This window comes from Panulirus ornatus, chromosome 64 (genome assembly GCF_036320965.1).
Source record: "Panulirus ornatus isolate Po-2019 chromosome 64, ASM3632096v1, whole genome shotgun sequence".
NCBI lineage: Eukaryota > Metazoa > Arthropoda > Malacostraca > Decapoda > Palinuridae > Panulirus > Panulirus ornatus.
The window spans coordinates 4,890,289-4,910,457 of NC_092287.1; the positions used below are offsets into that span (position 1 = coordinate 4,890,289).

General features: G+C 38.4%; 2 protein-coding genes across 11 annotated transcripts in view; both read left to right on the forward strand.

Moving 5' to 3' along the window:
- The first annotated feature begins 4,449 nt into the window (after positions 1-4,449).
- Positions 4,450-15,809, forward strand: LOC139746252 (uncharacterized). The gene is made up of 5 exons (XM_071657260.1): positions 4,450-6,218; positions 7,093-7,163; positions 9,007-9,137; positions 12,775-12,877; positions 13,342-15,809. Exons 1-5 carry the CDS (start codon positions 5,807-5,809, stop codon positions 13,468-13,470), a joined length of 846 nt encoding a protein of 281 aa, XP_071513361.1. The 5' UTR covers positions 4,450-5,806; the 3' UTR covers positions 13,471-15,809.
- Positions 15,810-17,203: 1,394 nt separating this feature from the next.
- LOC139746253 (uncharacterized) overlaps positions 17,204-20,169 on the forward strand; it is a 91,764-nt gene continuing 88,798 nt past the window's right edge. For 7 of the 10 annotated variants that reach the window (XM_071657261.1, XM_071657262.1, XM_071657263.1 and 4 more), the window contains exon 1: positions 17,204-17,374. In XM_071657261.1, coding sequence (XP_071513362.1) covers positions 17,302-17,374 — 73 coding nt within the window. In that variant the 5' untranslated portion in view covers positions 17,204-17,301. The remainder of the gene's footprint in view (positions 17,375-20,169) is intronic. The other 3 variants (XM_071657269.1, XM_071657270.1, XM_071657271.1) reach the window with 1 other exon arrangement.

The window sequence follows — 20,169 nt, forward strand, 5'->3', positions numbered from 1 at the left end:
AAGGCCACATTCGTTCACACTCAGTCTCTAGCTGTCATGTATAATGCACCAAAACCACAGCTCCCTTTCCACATCCAGGGCCCACAAAACTTTCCATGGTTTACCCCAGACGCTTCACATGCCCTCGTTCAATCCATTGACAGCATGTCGACCCCAGGATACCGCATTTTTCCAATTCACTCTATTCCTTGCGTGCCTTTCACCCTCCTGCATGTTCAGGCCCCGATCACTCAAAATCTTTTTCACTCCACCACTCCATCTTTCCACCTCCCTGGGGATAGGGGAGAAAGAATACTTCCCACATAATCCCTGCTTGTCGTAGAAGGTGACTAAAAGGGTAGGGAGCAGGGGCTGCAAAATCCTCCCCTCTCGTTTTTAATTTTCCAAAAGAAGGAACAGAGAAGGGGGCCAACTGAGAATATTTCCTGAAAGGATCAGTCCTCTGTTCTTAACGCTACCTCGCTAACACAGGAAATGGCGAATAGTTTGAAAAAAATATCTATATAAAAATATTTATTATACTTAATCATTGTCGCCTGCGTCAGCTAGGTAGTGCAAGGAAACAGATGAGGTTTGGTCCAAACCACCTACATACACGTGTATATACATGAATGCCTATACACGCGCATATACATATGTATGCATTTCAACATATACCTATATATACAAACACAGACATATACATATATACAAATTCATACTTGCTGCCTTCATCCATATATATATATATATATATATATTTAATACATCATCATTTCCTGCATTAACGAAGTAGCGTTAAGAACAGAGGGCTAATCCTTGGAGGGAATATCCTCACTTGGTCCCCTTCTCTGTTCCTTCTTTTGGAAAGTTAAAAACGGGAGGAAGGATTTCCAGACCTGTGCTCCCTCTCCTTTTAGTTACCTTCTACAACATGCATGGAATACATGGGAAATATTTTTTCGCCCCATCCCCCACCCTGACTGGCTTCCACTTCCATGGTTCCATTCGCTGATAAGTCCACTCCCAGATTTTAAACACCACTTCCTCCAATTTTTCTTAATTCAAACTCACATCCCAAATAGCTTCCCCCTCAACCTGCTGAACCTAATAACCTGGCTCTTATTCACATTTACTCTAAACTTTCTCCTATCACACACTTTTCCAAACTGTCACCAACTTCAGCAGTTTCTTACTCTAATCAGCCACCAGTTCTATAACATCGGCAAACAACAACTGACTCACTTCTCAGACCCTCTTATCCCCAACAGACTGCATACTTGCCCCTATCGAAAACTCTTACATTTACTTCCCTAACCACCCCATCCATAAACAAGTTAAGCAACCATGGGGACATCACACACCCCTGCCTCAGACTGACCTTCACTGGAAACTAGTCACACTCATCTCTTCTTACTCCTATACATGCCTTACGTCCTTGATAAAAAGAAAAAAAATTCTCTACTTGCAGCTTACCTACCACACCATATACTCATACGACCTTCCACAGAGCTTCTTTATCAACCCTATCATATGCCTTTAGCAACCTCTCTATCGGCTCCCTCCCTTAAACCCAAGATACAATACTGGCAAAACATACACCCAAAAAAACTACGAAGCATTAGCCTCCCAACTTAAACTCCAACCCACAAGAGGTACACCTATCAGAAGCCATATTCCGCTGACAAGTAAGAGTCGCCACTGGCCTACGTTTTGAACATCATCCATTCCAACAACACTACAAACATCGTTTCAACATATCCCGAAGCCCTTCATGCACACAATGCAACTACTAGGCAGTCTGTTGTCTGTTAAGCCAGGATTGGCATGACAGTTGGGATGCTACATTCCCAACCAACTCACAGAAGGTAAACAGGTCCAAGACAAAGGGGAAAATAAGCTGTCACAGACAAGGGAAATATGATTATAAAAACTTTTAATATGAGACACTGTGCCCAGCAGGCCACAGTATGATGTAAGGGTTGGAAGGACATTAGAAAAAAAAAAAGGGTGGCGGGGAGGGATAAACTACGTGTTAGCTTTCATTACAAACTTTACTGTCATGTAATGTAAAATGCATAAGTACATGTCAATGTTAACCAGTTGCAAATGGCAGACATTAACTTCGAAGAGGATAATGCATGGTACAGCCGTCACATTTTTAGATGCTTAAGAAAGATGGTATTACAACCATACAGTTTGTCCAAGTGTACAGTAATAAAGACTGAAGACCCGAACAACATTAGGTTAATACAGTTGATGCAAATCCAGTGTCCGAAGTCAAGTGACTCGTGAAGGATGTGGTATGAAAGCTGTAAGAATATTGTTCACTGACAAAATAACGGATCTTCCTGGGATGCTGCTGCAGTCTGAAATAGCTGTCGCAAATGTTCACGAAAAGCAAACACTTGTCCCAGGCAGAATACAGGATGATGCAATTGTCAGACGTCTATTTCATAGTATGTTTAGGAAGGCTACAAGATATAGCAGATCAGATGTCCTAGACTAAAATCAGTATATACGATGGTATAATCGTCTCGAACATCTGCTTCATGAACCAAATATTCTAGGAAGACTTCAGGATGGTGGAGTGCTACAGATATCCCATGTAATCGGACTCCTAGGCAGGTTACGCAGGGTAATACTTGTTTCAGACATTTGGCTGTCTTAGACACAATCCTGTGAGACCAATAGGTAGATGGATCTGTCACTGACTTGTCGTTGCATAAGACGGTTGTCCCACTTAGCATGTAGATGACTCGGCCGTCACAAAAGTTTGTTACAAAATGTCAATAACAAGTTGGGAAGAAAGCTATCCCATTTAATGAGGTGTAACAATTTTTTAGCAATCATTTTACAAAGCACTGTGACGTTAACAAGAAAATATCGTTTTGACTGAGGAAACCATTGTGCCTCTCGGATAATAACGATACCAGCATTTAATGCGTGTATTCGTTGTCTGTTCAAGTCCATTGCAGATGTCTTGGCGTAGCCACAAAATTGTATTATGGGAATGGGACCATGGCTTAAAAAGGGGTGCATATATTTACCATATAAAACTAAGTACATAGATAGAAGTAAGCAATCCTTATACTTTTGCAAATTATATTTTACAATATGCGTTTATGATTTCAGCCTTGTATCTCAGGTCAGCAATTATTTGATATTGGTACGAACGTGTGTGTGTGTCACATGTTCGTATATATATATATATATATATATATATATATATATATATATATATATATATATATTTCATACTATTCGCCATTTCCCGCAATAGTGAGGTAGCGTTAAGAACAGAGGACTGGGCCTTTGAGGGAATACCCTCACCTGGCCCCCTTCTCTGTTCCTTCTTTTGGAAAATTAAAAAAAAAAAAAAACGAGAGGGGAGGATTTCCAGCCCCCCGCTCCCTTCCCTTTTAGTCGCCTTCTACGACACGCAGGGAATACGTGGGAAGTATTCTTTCTCCCCTATCCCCAGGGATAATATATATATATATATATATATATATATATATATATATATATATATATATATATATATATATATATATATATACTTTCAAACTATTCGCCATTTTCCGCGTCAGCGAGGTAGCGTCAAGAACAGAGGACTGGGCCTTTTTTTGGAATATCCTCACCTGGCCCCACTCTGTTCCTTCTCTTGAAAAGAAAAAAACGAGAGGGGAGGATTTCCAGCCCCCCCCCCCCCCCCGCTCCCTCCCCTTTTAGTCGCCTTCTACGACACACAGGGAATACGTGGGAAGTATTCTTAATCCCCTATCCCCAGGGATATATATATATATATATATATATATATATATATATATATATATATATATTATCGCTGGGGGTAGGGGAGAAAGAATACTTCCCACGTATTCCCTGCGTGTCGTAGAAGGCGACTAAAAGGGGAGGGAGCGGGAGGCTGGAAATCCTCCCCTCTCGTTTTCTTTTTTTAATTTTCCAAAAAAAGGAACAGAGAACGAAGCCAGGTGAGCATATTCCCTCAGAGGCCCAGTCCTCTGTTCTTAACGCTACCTTGCTAACGCGGGAAATGGCGAATAGTATGAAAGATATATATATATATCTTTTCTTTCTTTCATACTATTCGCCATTTCCCGCATTAGCGAGGTAGCGTTAAGAACAGAGGACTGGGCCTTTTAGGGAATATCCTCACCAGGCCCCCTTCTCTGTTCCTTCTTTTGGAAAAGAAAAAAGAAAAAAAAATTGAGAGGGGAGGATTTCCAGCCCCCCGCTCCCTTCCCTTTTAAAAAGTCGCCTTCTACGACACGCAGGGAATACGTGGGAAGTATTCTTTCTCCCCTATCCCCAGGGATATATATATATATATATATATATATATATATATATATATATATATATATATATATATATATATATGGGTGTGTGTGTGTATGTCTTTGTGTATGGTGTAAGTGCTATTTCATGTTAGGACGAGGGCCAGGGCCTTCCTCCGCTATCACCTCGGTTTTCACTTCCCTGACCGAACCATTAGGCCTGCTGTCTTCCCACACCCCTTAAGTTCCAGATGACTGCGGGGTAAAGAAGATCGCGCCAGGCCATCAATCTAGTTAACCACGACACTTGGACCTTTCATCCGAGGCACCAGGCTGGTGTTGGGTCAAGCCACTGTCTCATATGTAGTCTGAATGTTCCATTGAATTACATTATATTTAATCTAATTACTATGATTTTGCCGATTTGAAGACCGTGGCTTTTGCCAATTGAAATTTTGGCTTATCCTCCTGTTCTCCAGCGATTGTAGCGTCAAGAACTTTATACTCGGCTTTCACCATTTATTTCCTAATCCAAGAACAAGCTTGCTGGCTCTACCTTGAACATTTTCCAAATGAGCCATACCCTTATAGTACGGTCACTAAGATGGGCTAGTGATTATTTACTGTACAAGGTTTGAGGTGATGAATGTTTTAAACAATGCCTCATTCTTTATTAAGTTATTCGTCTGACTGTTTTTGTTATAGTATGAAAAGGATCACTGAAAGCTCTTAACACTCTGCTCTCCGGCCAGCTTTGATACAATAATTTGTTGGTTTGATGTCGATGCTTGTCATAACTTTAATGTCCTCTCACACTTCATCCAGCCCTGTCTACTATCGAATTTTCGTATTTTTTCACGTACTCTCCCATTAAACATTCTTTCCCGTTCACCCACATGGATATGTGATGGATATTATTTGTGATGCTCCTAATGCTATTTACAAATTTTGGTGCTGCACATAAGAACCCTTTGTATTTTCTTAGTTCTGTTTTGTGCGGTATATGATGTTTTACTTTGTACCTTTTTGTATTTTATTATACAACTGGTACGAAATCCCAATCAAATCAAAGAAAATCATTGTTGGCATGAATCAATTCTCGTGTATGCTTAACTAGGTGAGGTTCACAAGAAAATATCCTTATTTAGTTAAACTTTTCTATGTTATATAAGCGTGAAACTTCTGAAAAATTATATGTGCTTACGATTGAAACTCAAAATAGATTTTTAGTTAACAATTACTGTTATGGCAGTCAAATATAGTAGATGTACTTTGTATAGTAATGTAATTATTTGGCAGATGCGTTTTGCATAACTGTTGATGATAACGTCTGATTGTGGCAATAATCCTCGGTTTCGCCTTCACTTTAATATCATTTGGGACATTATCATAGTATATAATGGATCTAATATATTTCCATTATAAGTAGGAATTAAGACTGATAATATTTTATAATTAGATGATGAATCATACTCTTGAAAAATTGGTAAAGCAATGATGCCTATTTTCATACGTTCGAACAAATGTTGTGTCAAAGTTGCTGGGTGAGACAAACATTGCAAGCAGTGTACCACAGGACAATAGCAATATATTGTATAATGGCAGGTAAAAGGACATTAGATGAATCTTCAAGTAAGTCGAAACTTAAGAAGAGTAGAAGTGATGGGAAATGTGCTGTCGAAGAAGCGAGCGAGGGAGGACGACTCCCCGTCAACGCCAAAAACCAGAAATCTAAGAAATCGGAAGGAGAATTAATTGAGACAGATTGTGGAGGGCCATTCCAACTCACAGCCCCAGAACCGACTCGCAACAAGAAAGGAGAGCTGGTGTTTGAAGATGAGCCCGAATTCCTGCCAAACCGTACGCCAAAAGAGGTTCTCCAAGCTGGTAGTTTTGGAGGCACCTATTTCAGGCCCATAAAGTCAAGCATTACTGGTACGTATGGTAATATCTGTTTATGGACGCACTTCTGTAGTTGACGAAAGAGAGTATTGCCTTGTCAAAGAACTTTTTCCTTTAGAGGAGACCATCCCGTCCCTTCTATTAAGTATAGCACATCCATGGAGCAGCAGGAATAATAATGTAATTATACAACCCCAAGATTCCCCATTCAGTGGTTTCCTGCAGCTCCAAGGCTCCACTACACTTATTAGCAGGGACAGAATTCTCACTTGCAGAGTCTGGTAATACCTCCTGCATCTAAAGCACTTCACATCCTTGGATTTTGTCCATTCACACCCCCATTAACTTGTCCCATAACCTTGCTTTTATTGACATTTACTCTGAACTTCCTCCTTTGAAACATTCTTCCAAATTCAGTCTCCAACTTCAGCAGTTTCTCACTCATATCTGCCCCCAGTGCTGTATCATCATCAGACAATAACTGACTTCCCGGGACCCCTCATCCCCTACAGGCTGCAACATACTTACCCCTCTCTCCAAAACCACATTGGGCTCTCTCACCACCCTATCCATAGACAAGTGAAACAACCATGGTAACATCACGCACCCTTGCCACAAACTAACCTTCACTGCAACAAGTCACTCTCTCTTCCTAATCGCACACATGCCTCACACCCTTGATGAAAACTTCTCACTGCTTCTAACAGCTTTCCTCCCCATATATTCTTAAAGACCTTCTACTTTCTGCAGATATATAAGTTCTATATACAAATCTATCTTTTTCCAAGTATTTCTTTCACACATTCTCTAAAGCAAATGCCTGATCCACAATATGTATATTTTTATGAGAATATTAAATCTGTCTTGCTCTTTAGAGTAGTTATTACACAAATTGTATTTATTTCAGGCAAGTCATATTCAGGTGTTTGGAAGGAGTTACCCAAGGATTGGTTGGAAGGTCTTAACATCAAGAAGCAAGTAAGGAGTTTTATTAGTTTTATTATTTTAGAAAGTATTTGATGAGAGCTGCATTACTCCATAGCTAGAGACTGAGTGTGAACAAATGTAGCCTTTTCTGTTAGTTTTCCTGGTGCTACCTTGCTGAAGTGGGGGGTAGTGATGCTGTTTCCTGTAGGGTGGGGTGGTGCCAGTAATGGATGAGGGCAAGCAAGTATGAATATGTACAAGTGTACATATGTATATGTCTGTATATGTATGTGTGTATATGTTGATATGTATATGTATGTGTATGGACATTTATTTATATATATGTAAATACGAGTGGATGGGCCTTTCTTTATCTGTTTCCTGATGATACCTAACTGACACTGTAAACAACGATCAAGTATTGATTAATTTAGAGCAACCAGATTCCCAGTGGAATAATTATTTTAAGGATATGTAAATCAATTGGCTTTGGATTTAATGTTAAGGATATAGTATACTTTTTTTTCTGTCAGTGGGCAGATGAAGCAGTGAAGATAAACCATAGTGTGATCTGTGAGTATTAGATGTGAATGATGGGATCTGGGTTTGACAGCTAGAGATTGCATCATACTTGAGAGCTAGAGATTGGATGTGTGCATATAAGGCCATTTGGTTATTTCTTCTTATGCTACCTCACTGAGGTGGGAAAGGCAATTGGGTATGAAAAACAACAGTACATCACATCTGCATATTTTGATATGAGTGGTCTCATGATATGTTGAATTGGTGTTTGTAAAACTGGAGAGATGAGAGGTGTTTACAATGCAGAGGAGAAAGCATAACTTATACATGCCTGAGAAGTGTAGTTTCATGTGGTTGTGTGTCTGATGGAGAGGAGTTTAAGGCTGGGCCAGGAATTTTTTTGAAGGGCTTGTTAGATCACTATTATGGGTATATTGTTTCATTTTTGTTTTTGTTGAGGGAGGAGGCATTAGTAAGTATAGGTTGCTGAAATGTGAAGCAGGGGTGAACTATTTCAGCTTAGGTTTTGGTTGTTGGTTATGAAATGGTCTAGGCAAAAGGAACCAAATATTAAGCATATTGAGATCATATTGGAAGTACACTATTTTTCATTGTGCATGAGTTGAACATTTGTGTTTTTAGGTAAGCTGTTCTGTTTTTCTATGATTTGTTGCTTTGTGACTTGACAACCATGTTTATCCTCTCATCTGTTCTCACTCCTGCTTAGTTCTGACAACAACAACTCAGTTTACACAAGGAGGTCCACCCACAAGCTCACCCGTCTCCTACTGGGCCTGTTTTAAATATGTATATTTTTCATACTTGATCGTTGTTTTCCACAGTAGCAATGTTGATTTGAATTATTGCTACAGGTTCATTTAGTAATATATAACCCTCAGTAAAATTGAGGGAGACCAGTTTATATTGGTATTATGGCATATATATTACTTGCATTATTATGAGGTATTTGGCTGGGGAATTTGTTAGATCTGGTATAGATCCACTTGTGTGTTAGCATCAAATATAGCTCCATGAGTTGGAAAGCACTACTTTACGTCAGTGTTAGGGAGGTGCATATGCTGTACCTTGATTTAAACTGTGATAAATTTATTCTCTCTCTCTCTCTCTCTCTCTCTCTCTTTTGATTAGACATGTTAATCAATATCTTCTGATTACGTATCATTGCAACTTTTTATTTGTTAAAAGTTGTTTTAAGTTAAGTAAACAACTTGCACACAGGGTTTACCTGAATGTATGTTAAAAAATTGAGTAGATCAACAATAATAACTTGAAAGAGATTCAGACCTCAATTCCTTTTTTATAGAAGTAGAGTGTTTCAATCAATGATAAAGATTTTTCTGTTTTTCAATAGGTTGCATCACCAATATATGATGAAAAGCTGAATAAGTATGGTGCTAAATGTGGTGGCTCCCTAGAAATGTGGGAGCAGAGTGGTTGGATGCACAAGCAGGATCCTTATGGCTGGTTCATGTGGTATTGCAGGTTAGTTGATATAATTTTTTTTTCTGTTTTATTACATATTCATCTCCACTTAAAAAGCTTAAATGATGTAAGGAATGAATCTTGTCCACTAAAGGCAACTGAACCCTGTTATTGTAAGCTAATTTGACTTATCGTACATCGAGGTCTTCCTTCATTTTTCTTCTCAGCAGAGATACTTGAAACAGCATCATATATGATCATTACATATCTTGGTTGGTAGTAGTTGATAGGCAGCTAACAACCATGGTGTATATTACCAGTACTACCCACCTAGGTACCAGGAGGGTTAGTGAGAGCCACATAGTGAGTCAGCACTTTAGTGGATGTTGTGTTGGACTCCTCTTAGCCAGGTAGCTGTCTTTTTTTCTTCTTTTTTCAGCCTTACCGACGTGTGGACACTTGACAACACTTAACTCACAGAGTTCATTCTTCATAACCCTAGATTTTCTTGTGGTGCCTTTTGGCAAAATGGTGGGAGCAATAGATGGAAGTAGGAGGTAGGAACATTTAGGCAGAAGTATTAGGTAGCAACTTTAAATAGAAGTAGTAGGTACAGACATTGAAACATTAGGCAGGAGCATTAGGTAGTAGTAGTCAGTAGATGCATTCGTTAGGAGCCTCTGGAAACACGGCACTAGGGTTGCCCTCTTCCATTGGCCTGCTAAGGGTGAGGTACTAAAGGATAAGAAGTGGCACTGGAGTTCACTGGTTAGGGAGATTATTGCTTTGGCCGCCCCCTTTAGGGATTTCCATGTGGGAACAAGCATCAGAGATATAGATAGGCAGGTTGCATATGTTGGACCTGTTCTCTTCCCTTCATAATATTTTCTCAATGAATATTAATTTCATCAGTTGCTGTAGTTTTTTTTTTTTTAGAGTTCTGTCACACATACTCAACTAGAAAAGTGGTTTTACACCCATTGCCTTATCCTGCTTTTTTTTGTTATTATTTCTTGTTCCATTCAGGCCCCAGACCTCTGAGTTGCAGTTAGTGTTTTAAGGGATCATTTATATTTCATATAAAAGTTCTTTTTTAATTACATAGAGACTCCTTGTAACAGATGATATGTGTTCTTGTAAAGTGAAATATTCATTAAACAGAGTTGTAAAAGATATGATGCCTGTGATGTTTTTTTTTTTTTCTATGTTGAGGGCTCCAGTTATGGACAACAGTCCACATCAAGGCCAGGCCTTAACTGAAGTAAAGAGATAAGTGTGAAGCGGAAAAAGAAAAGACAAGGGGAAAGTATTCATGAATAATTAAGGATGTGAAAGACCTGTCTTTTGAAATGTGCCAGGTTCATAGGTATTGAGAAAGACATGAGAAGGTAGAGAGTTCCAAAGCTTTGATGTGTAGGGAAAGAAGGATGTATCAAAACAGCCCTTCCTTAAGTTGCTGATGGCTGCGAGTAATCATATGTTGCAGCAGCTTGCCAAGTATTGCATGGTCTGGCTGGTGGTGCAGGTGCACAAGCAGCCAGATCTTGGGAGCAAAAACCAAAGTAATACCTATAGAAGAGGGAAAGTGAACCAACAGTATCAGTTAGTGCACTAGTAAGTTCTAGGATTGCTTCCTTTGGAAACAGTACTGTAGAATTGCTTCCTTTGGAAACAATAATGGCTGTGCAGGTGTTATTTTGAGGTTTCATACAAAAAAGTGATGACATTGTTGATATAAATGCAGTATGACACTAAATCTTATCAATATTAACAAGCTTGTCAAAGCTTGCAGTGTTGGCAATCACCACTGCCCCACACTGTGACTTTGCACCTCCACCTTTCTGGCCTGCTCTCCATCAAATCCAGCTGCTTATTCTTTGGGCTGGGAAAATTTTGCTGCAAGTTGAGGTATGGCAGATTAGCCGGTTCTTTTTATCCATTCTCTGTTATCAAGTACCATTTTAATGGTAGAGGAAGCTAATCAAGGTGATTGACCCCCATGTGCCTGACATATGAATGTATTTATTGAATGAATACCTTTTCATGTCTTTTAGACAAAAATCCATTATATGAGTCTGCGCTAAAAGAGGTCCTTCTGTATTATTGTTAATGGTTTCATTTGCTGAGATTTTTTTTATCAGTGTGAATGTTCTCTCAAGTGTGGATGATCTTATGGTTACATCACAGCACCACAGCACTGTACTAGCACCATACGACACACACATATGCCATTCACTTCCATATCTCAAGCATCAACTCTTATGTGCACAAACTAAATACCCTTGAAACACTCACTGCCACTAGTTTCACACAGAAAATGAGAACCCCTGAGTATTTTGGTCAAACAGTGAATGTGCCATACTATAAACTATACCTGGACACCCACTCTTTTAAAAGCTAGCTTAATAAAACTGGACAATACTCAAAAGAGAGCATTTGAATAATCATTGAGTGCTTGGCGGTAGCTTATTTCAAAAGACAGATCTTTCAGTTCCTCAAGAATTCATAAATACTTCCCCTTATCTTTTTTTTTTCCACTTCATAATTCTCTTTATTTCAATTAAGGCCCAGCCTTGATGTGGACTTTTGTCCATGACTGGAGCTTTCAACATGAGAAAAAAAAACAGCACTTGCACAAGTCAATATCACTTCCAATTTAATGACAGCTAAACATACTTGGTAGCCACTTCTACACAACAGCATCAACCCCCCTTTTGCATGAGGTACTTAAATCCATCCATCATCCTTCTTGTTGAAATAAACTGATTACCCCAGCCTCACACGTCATCTCTCTCTACTTACAATCCCAGACAAATCTGAAACACTCTTGCATGAGTGTGCTTTGGACACCACCCATCTCTTAACTATTAAAGACATCAACTCAGCATATCACAGCATATCGTGCCTAAGATGCAGCTTCCATACTTACTCCTCAACTACCCGGTGTTTCTCTGCCCAGACATACATACTTTATAACCTGGGGTCCTGGTTAGTGGACGTGTTTGAGTTCCTGGGCACTATGGGAACCTATAGAAGGCATCCTAGGGCTACAGAGTTCAAGTTTCTGTAGAGATTATGGTCCTTTAAGTGTGAAATTTTCAAATTCCTCAGAGTATATACTGAAGACAGTATCTTTACTTTAGATACTAGTTAAACATTGTATAGAAAACACTATTTCTTACTAGTTGTTTGTAGCTGTTAGATCATGGTTAGAACAGAAGGTGTTCAGTGTGGAAATTAATCACCAAATATGCCTGGGAAGGGTTGGTTAGGAGAGAATCTCATTGGGGACTGTTGTGAACAAAAGCTAGTGATTTTTTTTGTCATGAAATATCTTGCTATGGCTTTGCACTAAAGTGTTTCATTTGAAATTTAGAACTGCTCAGCTGAATATTGAATTTTTGGCTGTTTAAAAATTTTATGTATTTTGACCAGTTACAAATTATTCATATTACTGTATTGCTAGGCCCAATATAAGATGGGAAAAAATATTTTGAAGTCATCTGTGCTTACATGTATTAAGCATTTTGAGATAAGCAGATGATTTTTTACCAAACTTTGGGAGAATTTGATAAGGGACTGGTTGCTTGATTCTCTGAGATTGGGAGGGATCTGAATGAATCCATTGTGCATTTATTTAAAGATTTGGAAAAGATCCCATCCTGTGTAAATACTTCACTCTTTTTCCCTGGAAAAGATACTATCGTGGTCGTCGCTCAGAAGATGATGAGAGACAAATTGGCAGGTGGCAACGATGTGCTGGAGTTAAAGGCAGATGGCGTCAAAACCTCATCACAAAGGTGAGCTTCTATGAAAGTTGATTCATAGACTATTATATATATTTCTCTTCTTTCTAGGCTTTATAGTTGCAGTTCTTTAATCCTTTTTATTATAGAGAAAGAGAGAAAATTAGTTTTGGAGTGGGGGAAAAGGAGAAGGGGCAGAACAACCTGGAGGTGACAGGATGGAGTGACAAAGATTTTGAGTGCTTGGGTCAGGATAGTTTCAGTATATCATCATGTGATGTATCAAGGTTACTGGGTAACTACTTCAGCACTTCACCCATTCAACCTATTTACTGATGCAAATGCAATATTGCATAGTTTTCTTGCTTGAATTATCTTAAATGTGTTCTTAATTATGCTTTCAAGACAGTGATGAAAGAAGTTCATCCAGTTCAGGACAGATAGTGTCTGACTTAGCTTGAGATTTGGTGGAAAAAAGGCATGAAAAATACAGTTTTATTTCTGTTCAATTTTTCCAGGTTGTTCGTTCAGGATGTGCATATGATAATCGTACTGTTTCACCTGTGGTGCGTCAAACTCTCTTGCACTGGGGCTATGAACTTACAGAAGATGACTATAAGAAAGGAGCCAAAAGGGTCAAAACATAATTGAATATCTAGTTCAGACACATGGAGTTGATGATATTGACAAAAGGCCTAATGAAGTGTAATTGTGTTTATACACAAAGCACATATCAGTTTTGTGAGTACAAAATAGATATTTTAGACTAAGTCTTTGCTGTTGAAAAATTTTCTCTTGGATTGATGTGAATTAATATAAAAAAAGAAAGTATAAGTTTTAATATGGTATGTATAGATACATGAACATCCTATTTTGATAGAAGTGTACATCTCAGGTATTGAGTGCTTAATATATAGTGCTTAATCATTAAATTTAAGACAAACCCAAGGTGATTGCAGTGTGTTGAGAATTGAATTTCACATGTATTTTGTTACTCAGTAGATAAGTTTAATATAATGCAGCAAGGAGAGAAGGGCGTAAAGTGTTTGCTCTTTAAGTCTCATTCCTATAGTGTGGGTCTGCCTTTTTTTTTTCATTAATAAGATCCATCTATCTATGTGTTGTTTTCTCTGATGCCTGTTCCCTCTTGGAACTCCTTTAAGGGGATGGCCATGGCAGAGGAGTCTCCATAACCAGTGAACCCCAGTGCCAATTCATGGCCTTTACTGACTCACCCTTAACAGGCCACTGGCAGAGGGTAACTCTAAGTGCAGTGTTTCCAGAGGTTCCTACCTTATGTTCTTACTGGCTACTTCTACCTCATGTGTCTACCTAATGTTCCAAACTGCTAATTCTAACTAATGCTCCTACTTAATGTTCCTATCTACTGCTTTTGCCTAGTGTTTCTACCTAATGCTCCTGCGTAAATGTTGATACCTACTACTTTCTGTTGCTCCTACTATTTTGCCAAAAGGTAGGATGAGCACTGTAGAAAAATCTAGAGTTATGAAGAGAAAGTTGTGTGAGTTATGTTAAGTTCTACATGTTACGAGGAGAGACTGTATGTTTGTGGACAGAATGCCAGCAGTTCATGTGTGGGTGAGGAAGAAAAAAAAAAGACAGCTTCCTGGGTCAAAGGAATGCAGCTGAAGTTCTGGCTCATTGACAGCCATCGGTAACTTTCCTGATACCCTGGCAGGTAGGACTGGCAAATTCAGAAACTGGTATTTGAGGAAATTGTTGTGAGTTATTATGAACAAAAGTAAGTTAATAAGGTGGATCAGGGGATTAAGAAAGGATGGTTTGATGTACACTTAAAGGAGTTGGGGTGAAGAGGTATTGGGCCATGAACATTCAGGAGGGCAAGAAGCCTTAATTGGATATGATAAATTGGGTTGATGTGGTATAAAGGGGAGGGAAGGACAAGCTGTCTGTGGGCTGAACCAAAGCAGATAAAGTGATGGAGATAATCGTTAGTCTGATTTTTGGGGCTTGGAAGTCATTGAAGTACTTCGGTTTTGATCCATTATGCATGACAGCTGAAGACTGGGTGTGTGCAAGTGAGGCCATTTCTACCTTGTTTCTGATGCTACAGTACTATGGCAGGAAATCATTCAAGTAAAAAAAATATTGATAACTGAAACAAAGGATTTTATTTTGACTAGAAAGTTATCATGCATACTGTTCCAACATTTAAAGTTAAAAGAGTTTTTAAAGATTATTTTTTACACATTTGCTTTTTCCTGAAAATGCAAGGTAGCATCTGGAACAAACAAGACGGTGGCCTCATTCACTCATCCATTCTCTACCTGTCATGTATAATGTACCAGAACCAGAGCCCATACCTATAACCAGAAGCCGTAGGCCTTTCCATGGTTTCCTCTGACTGCTTCACATTCCCTGGTTTAACCCACTGACAGCACATCATTTAAAGGTGACAGACCATGTTTTATTAGTGCATCAAATGAGATATCTTGTTCGAAAGAATTATCTGTTCATGCAGAAATTCAAAAGTAAGATGTAGATGGTTTATAATTAGACTCAAAATTATCTTTACTGGGGATCTCCCACCAAGATTTCATCTCAAAAGGCAATTACATTTAAAGAAATGATAATGAAAGATAACAATGAAGAATCTAGTAAATGTACAAGTTGATATGTGAGAAATATTTAAAAACTAGTTATTGACAAGGTATTGTCACCAAAGTGGTATCAGTAGCAGGAATTTTTATCAGGATATAAATGTGTGCAGTAAGAATGTGCCATCTGGGTTGCAAGATATGTGGTGTTGATCCAGTGAGCATGAAATTTACATGTTTGGCATGACTGTCACACTTGAAACTTTTATTGTAGTCATGTATAAAAGGTATAGATTATCATGGAGTAGTTTTTTGTATGTGTCTGCCACATGCTTATGTTTTGTAATTTGACATGTTTAAATAAATAAGATTTTAATTTATGTTTGAATAAATAAGATTTTAATTTATTTTGCTTTTCATAACCTTATGAGGTTGGTGAGTTGGTGTTGTAGGGTGTATACCTTTGTTGTTGCTGAAGGAGGCATTAAATAAGGTGGTTTAGGCAAATTTATCGTGCAAAACATCCTTTAAAGGCATTGTGAAGCCTCAGAGCTGCAGAACTTTTAATGGTAGATGAAATTTTAAACAGTGACTGTATCACATACACCTGAACCCAATAGAAGGTCTCAGTTGAAATAGCAGTCTGCTAGTATTGAATGTGGGTGTGTGAGAAAGAGTGAATTGTGGAATGAGGAAATGAAGTTTGTAGTGAAAGAAACGAGTTGTAAGGCATTCCGTGCGGTGAAGGAATGATAGTGACTGGGAAATGTACAAGAGGTCAAGGAAAAGAGGCCAGATGAGAGTTGGGGAGTACCTATGACGAGATTTAGCCAAAATGGCATGTCTAGTGCAAAGCACTCACTGCACACCTTGCTTGATGTATAAGACTTTTCGTCTCGGTTGTCTCCTGCATTACATAATCATCAATTAGTTGTTAAAGGACTGAAAGAGAAGTGGTAAACTTCAAGGATAAGAAAATTTCTTGGATGGAGGTGAAGTGTGAGGATACCAAGATAACAACTGGGTCCAAAAGGAGAAGTGATAATAGGCAAGGAAGGGATGAAGATATTGACCAAGTATGACAGCTAGAGACTGTGTGAACGAATGTGGCCTTTTTTGTCTTTTCCTAGCGTTACCTTGCGCCCGAGCGGTGGGGGTGTCATTTCATGTGTGAGGGAGTGGCGACGGGAATGAATAAAGACAGCAAGTATGAATTATGTACATGTGTATATATGTATAAGTTGAAATGTATAGGTATGTATATGTGCGTATGTGGACGTGTATGTATGTACATTGTGGGTTGGGCCATTCTTTCATCTGTTTCCCAGGGATTTTCTAAAGGCTCCTGCAGCTCAAGTCCGCTCTTCTTTCTGTGTCAGGGGAATGCAGACTCCCTTGGTATGGGAAGTTCATTGACGAGATTGTACTCCCACTGATACAGACCTGCGAGTGACTTTATTCGCGGTGTATCCAAGCAAGCGGATTATATATATATATATATATATATATATATATATATATATATATATATATATATATATATATATATATATATATATATATATATCGACAAGATGATGACAATAATGAGGTTGAAAGATATGTACCAAGAGATCTTAAACATTTTCCTAAGATTGATAATTATAGCTATACGCTTGTATCTTATGAAAACTACTTACCTCAGCCCTATTCATTTTTAGCTCTAAAAATTAAGACAGGTTTTTCTGAAACTACTGTTTAATAGAAAAATAGAATTTTGCAAACTTTAAGTTTCCCGTAAAATAATACATATGCCCGTAGCCTGCTCGAGATTGTTGTTGCCATGAATGTGTGACGGTGTTGTGGCTTGTTGAATTGCGTTTGAATCTGACAAAGATTTTGTGTAGCTTCCCTCTGAAAATGTCTCGGAGAAAAGAATCATTGAAGGAAAGACTGCGAGCTGAAGAGCATGAGCTTGACAAGCAGTTACGAGGTGATTAATTCGTGATGTACAGCTACTGTAATGTGGTGATATTGAATAGACCGCCACAGGATTTGTTTCCGCCAAATCCATTGGCCCAGTTTTGAGGTCGTTCTAAACATTATGATTATAGATTATGCTTAGTTGTCACACATCGTATGTCGTAATATGTTGTTCAGTAATCGCTGATGTAGCTTTATTTGTCTCGTTAAGATTGGGAAGATCTAGTAACGGTTAATGGCAGAGTACGCCCACGTCAGTTTTGTCATCACTGGAATTCATAATTTTCTTTCTTTGATAGTCATTTCCTTTTGAATTACACACTGATCATTCCGAAAATTCTGTATGATATGGCATGATTATTCTGTTATCCTTTTCCAATTCTTATGGTTGTGCCAATGGCTAGTTCCAGCTTGGTTTGGTATTGTATTACGTAGACGCGCGTATTTTGCATGATAAATTTTGATGGAAGTGGTACCACAGGATTTTGTACTCTTTGTAGAGTTGTTGTATGGTGGGTTTAAAACTTTAGCATACTCTACTCTTACAATTTTGACCCCACAGTAATGTATCAGGAAAAGGATGCATATTTTCTACTTGATAGATTTTAATGAAAATGGTACCATTAACTTTCTTATACTATGTAGAGTTGATGTTGAGTGTGGGATTTTGGTTGTAGCTCCTCCATATCCCGCAATTGTAAGTCCTCTCAAAGTGGGCAGTAATGTATCAGGAAAAGGATGCATATTTTCTACTTGATAGATTTTAATGAAAATGGTACCATTAACTTTCTTATACTATGTAGAGTTGATGTTGAGTGTGGGATTTTGGTTGTAGCTCCTCCATATCCCGCAATTGTAAGTCCTCTCAAAGTGGGCAGGGCTGTGAATTAGATGGCAAAAATTGGGTAAAAGCCATATATATCAACAGTCCAGAGTGTAAAGAAATAATGGGTACCACATTTGTCAAAATTCATCACCGCCCATGGTAACCCAAAGTATGAATTTAGAAATGTCTTGCAGATAGTCAGTGACAGACATACTTCTTTTGGTTGTTTGGATTCTGTAGAGCTTTAATATGATTGTATATTAAGATGGAAAATGAAGCTGGACTGAAATAGATTCTTTAGGGGTCTAGCAATGGGTTATTTCCATGATAATTGCAGCCATATATCAAGTGAACCTGATTGTATCCATGTCTTGGAAATATATTGGAGAATTCAGTTGTCTCTGTAGATGAAAGGATTGAACTCTGCATATGAGGATTTGCCCCACATGGGTAGATTCTTTTGCATCTCTGGACATCTGAACTCGCAACTCGCTGCTTACCTTTTGAGTGAGGATGCTTGATGCCATCCCAGGAAGTGTCTCCTCAATTATGATGAAAATTATCCATTGTTAGACCTCTTCATGTCATCTGCAGCATTCAAACATGCTGTTATCTTTTTATTCTTATATTTTTATATATTTATCCTTTTGTTTATATATTTACAGGTACTTATTTTTTTTGGTTTTATATTTATGGATGATTATCATTTTGTTTTTATTTTAATAGATATTTTAAATTGCTTTATTATTCAACCCAACATGGACCTAGAAAAAGCTTGTCCTCTTTCTGATGCTTTACCATCCCCATGAAGTGTGCAGGGCTTTGAAGTAGATGGAAGATATGGGATAACAGCACTTTATATCAACTGCTCAGAATGTATGGAATCAACTGGTACCACTTTTGTCAAAATATATTGGTTAGAACAAGGGGGATGCGAAGTAAATTATTCATGTCTTTCCGTAACACATGAGTACATTTGTAAATGACTGTCCTGCGGACAGCTGAAGACACCTCTACTTGGCAGTTCTTTGGATTCTCTAGAGCTTTATTTTGTTTATAAATCATTTTACAAAATTATTGTAACCTGTATAGATGGGTAAAAGAAATTACATACCAGAAACTGATGTAACTGTTCTCTTGCCTTCGTGCTGCAAATGGGTCTTGTCATATGTACTATTTCATACATCATTTCATTTTGGTTTAGTATTTAGTATTTTAGTATTTAGGATTTGTATGTAGCATTTATGGATCTGGAGAAGGCATATGATAGAGTTGATAGAGATGCTCTGTGGAAGGTATTAAGAATATATGGTGTGGGAGGCAAGTTGTTAGAAGCAGTGAAAAGTTTTTATCGAGGATGTAAGGTATGTGTACGTGTAGGAAGAGAGGAAAGTGATTGGTTCTCAGTGAATGTAGGTTTGCGGCAGGGGTGTGTGATGTCTCCATGGTTGTTTAATTTGTTTATGGATGGGGTTGTTAGGGAGGTAAATGCAAGAGTTTTGGAAAGAGGAGCAAGTATGAAGTCTGTTGGGGATGAGAGAGCTTGGGAAGTGAGTCAGTTGTTGTTCGCTGATGATACAGCGCTGGTGGCTGATTCATGTGAGAAACTGCAGAAGCTGGTGACTGAGTTTGGTAAAGTGTGTGAAAGAAGAAAGTTAAGAGTAAATGTGAATAAGAGCAAGGTTATTAGGTACAGTAGGGTTGAGGGTCAAGTTAATTGGGAGGTAAGTTTGAATGGAGAAAAACCGGAGGAAGTAAAGTGCTTTAGATATCTGGCAGCGGATGGAACCATGGAAGCGGAAGTGGATCATAGGGTGGGGGAGGGGGCAAAAATCCTGGGAGCCTTGAAGAATGTTTGGAAGTCGAGAACATTATCTCGGAAAGCAAAAATGGGTATGTTTGAAGGAATAGTGGTTACAACAATGTTGTATGGTTACGAGGCGTGGGCTATGGATAGAGTTGTGCACAGGAGGATGGAT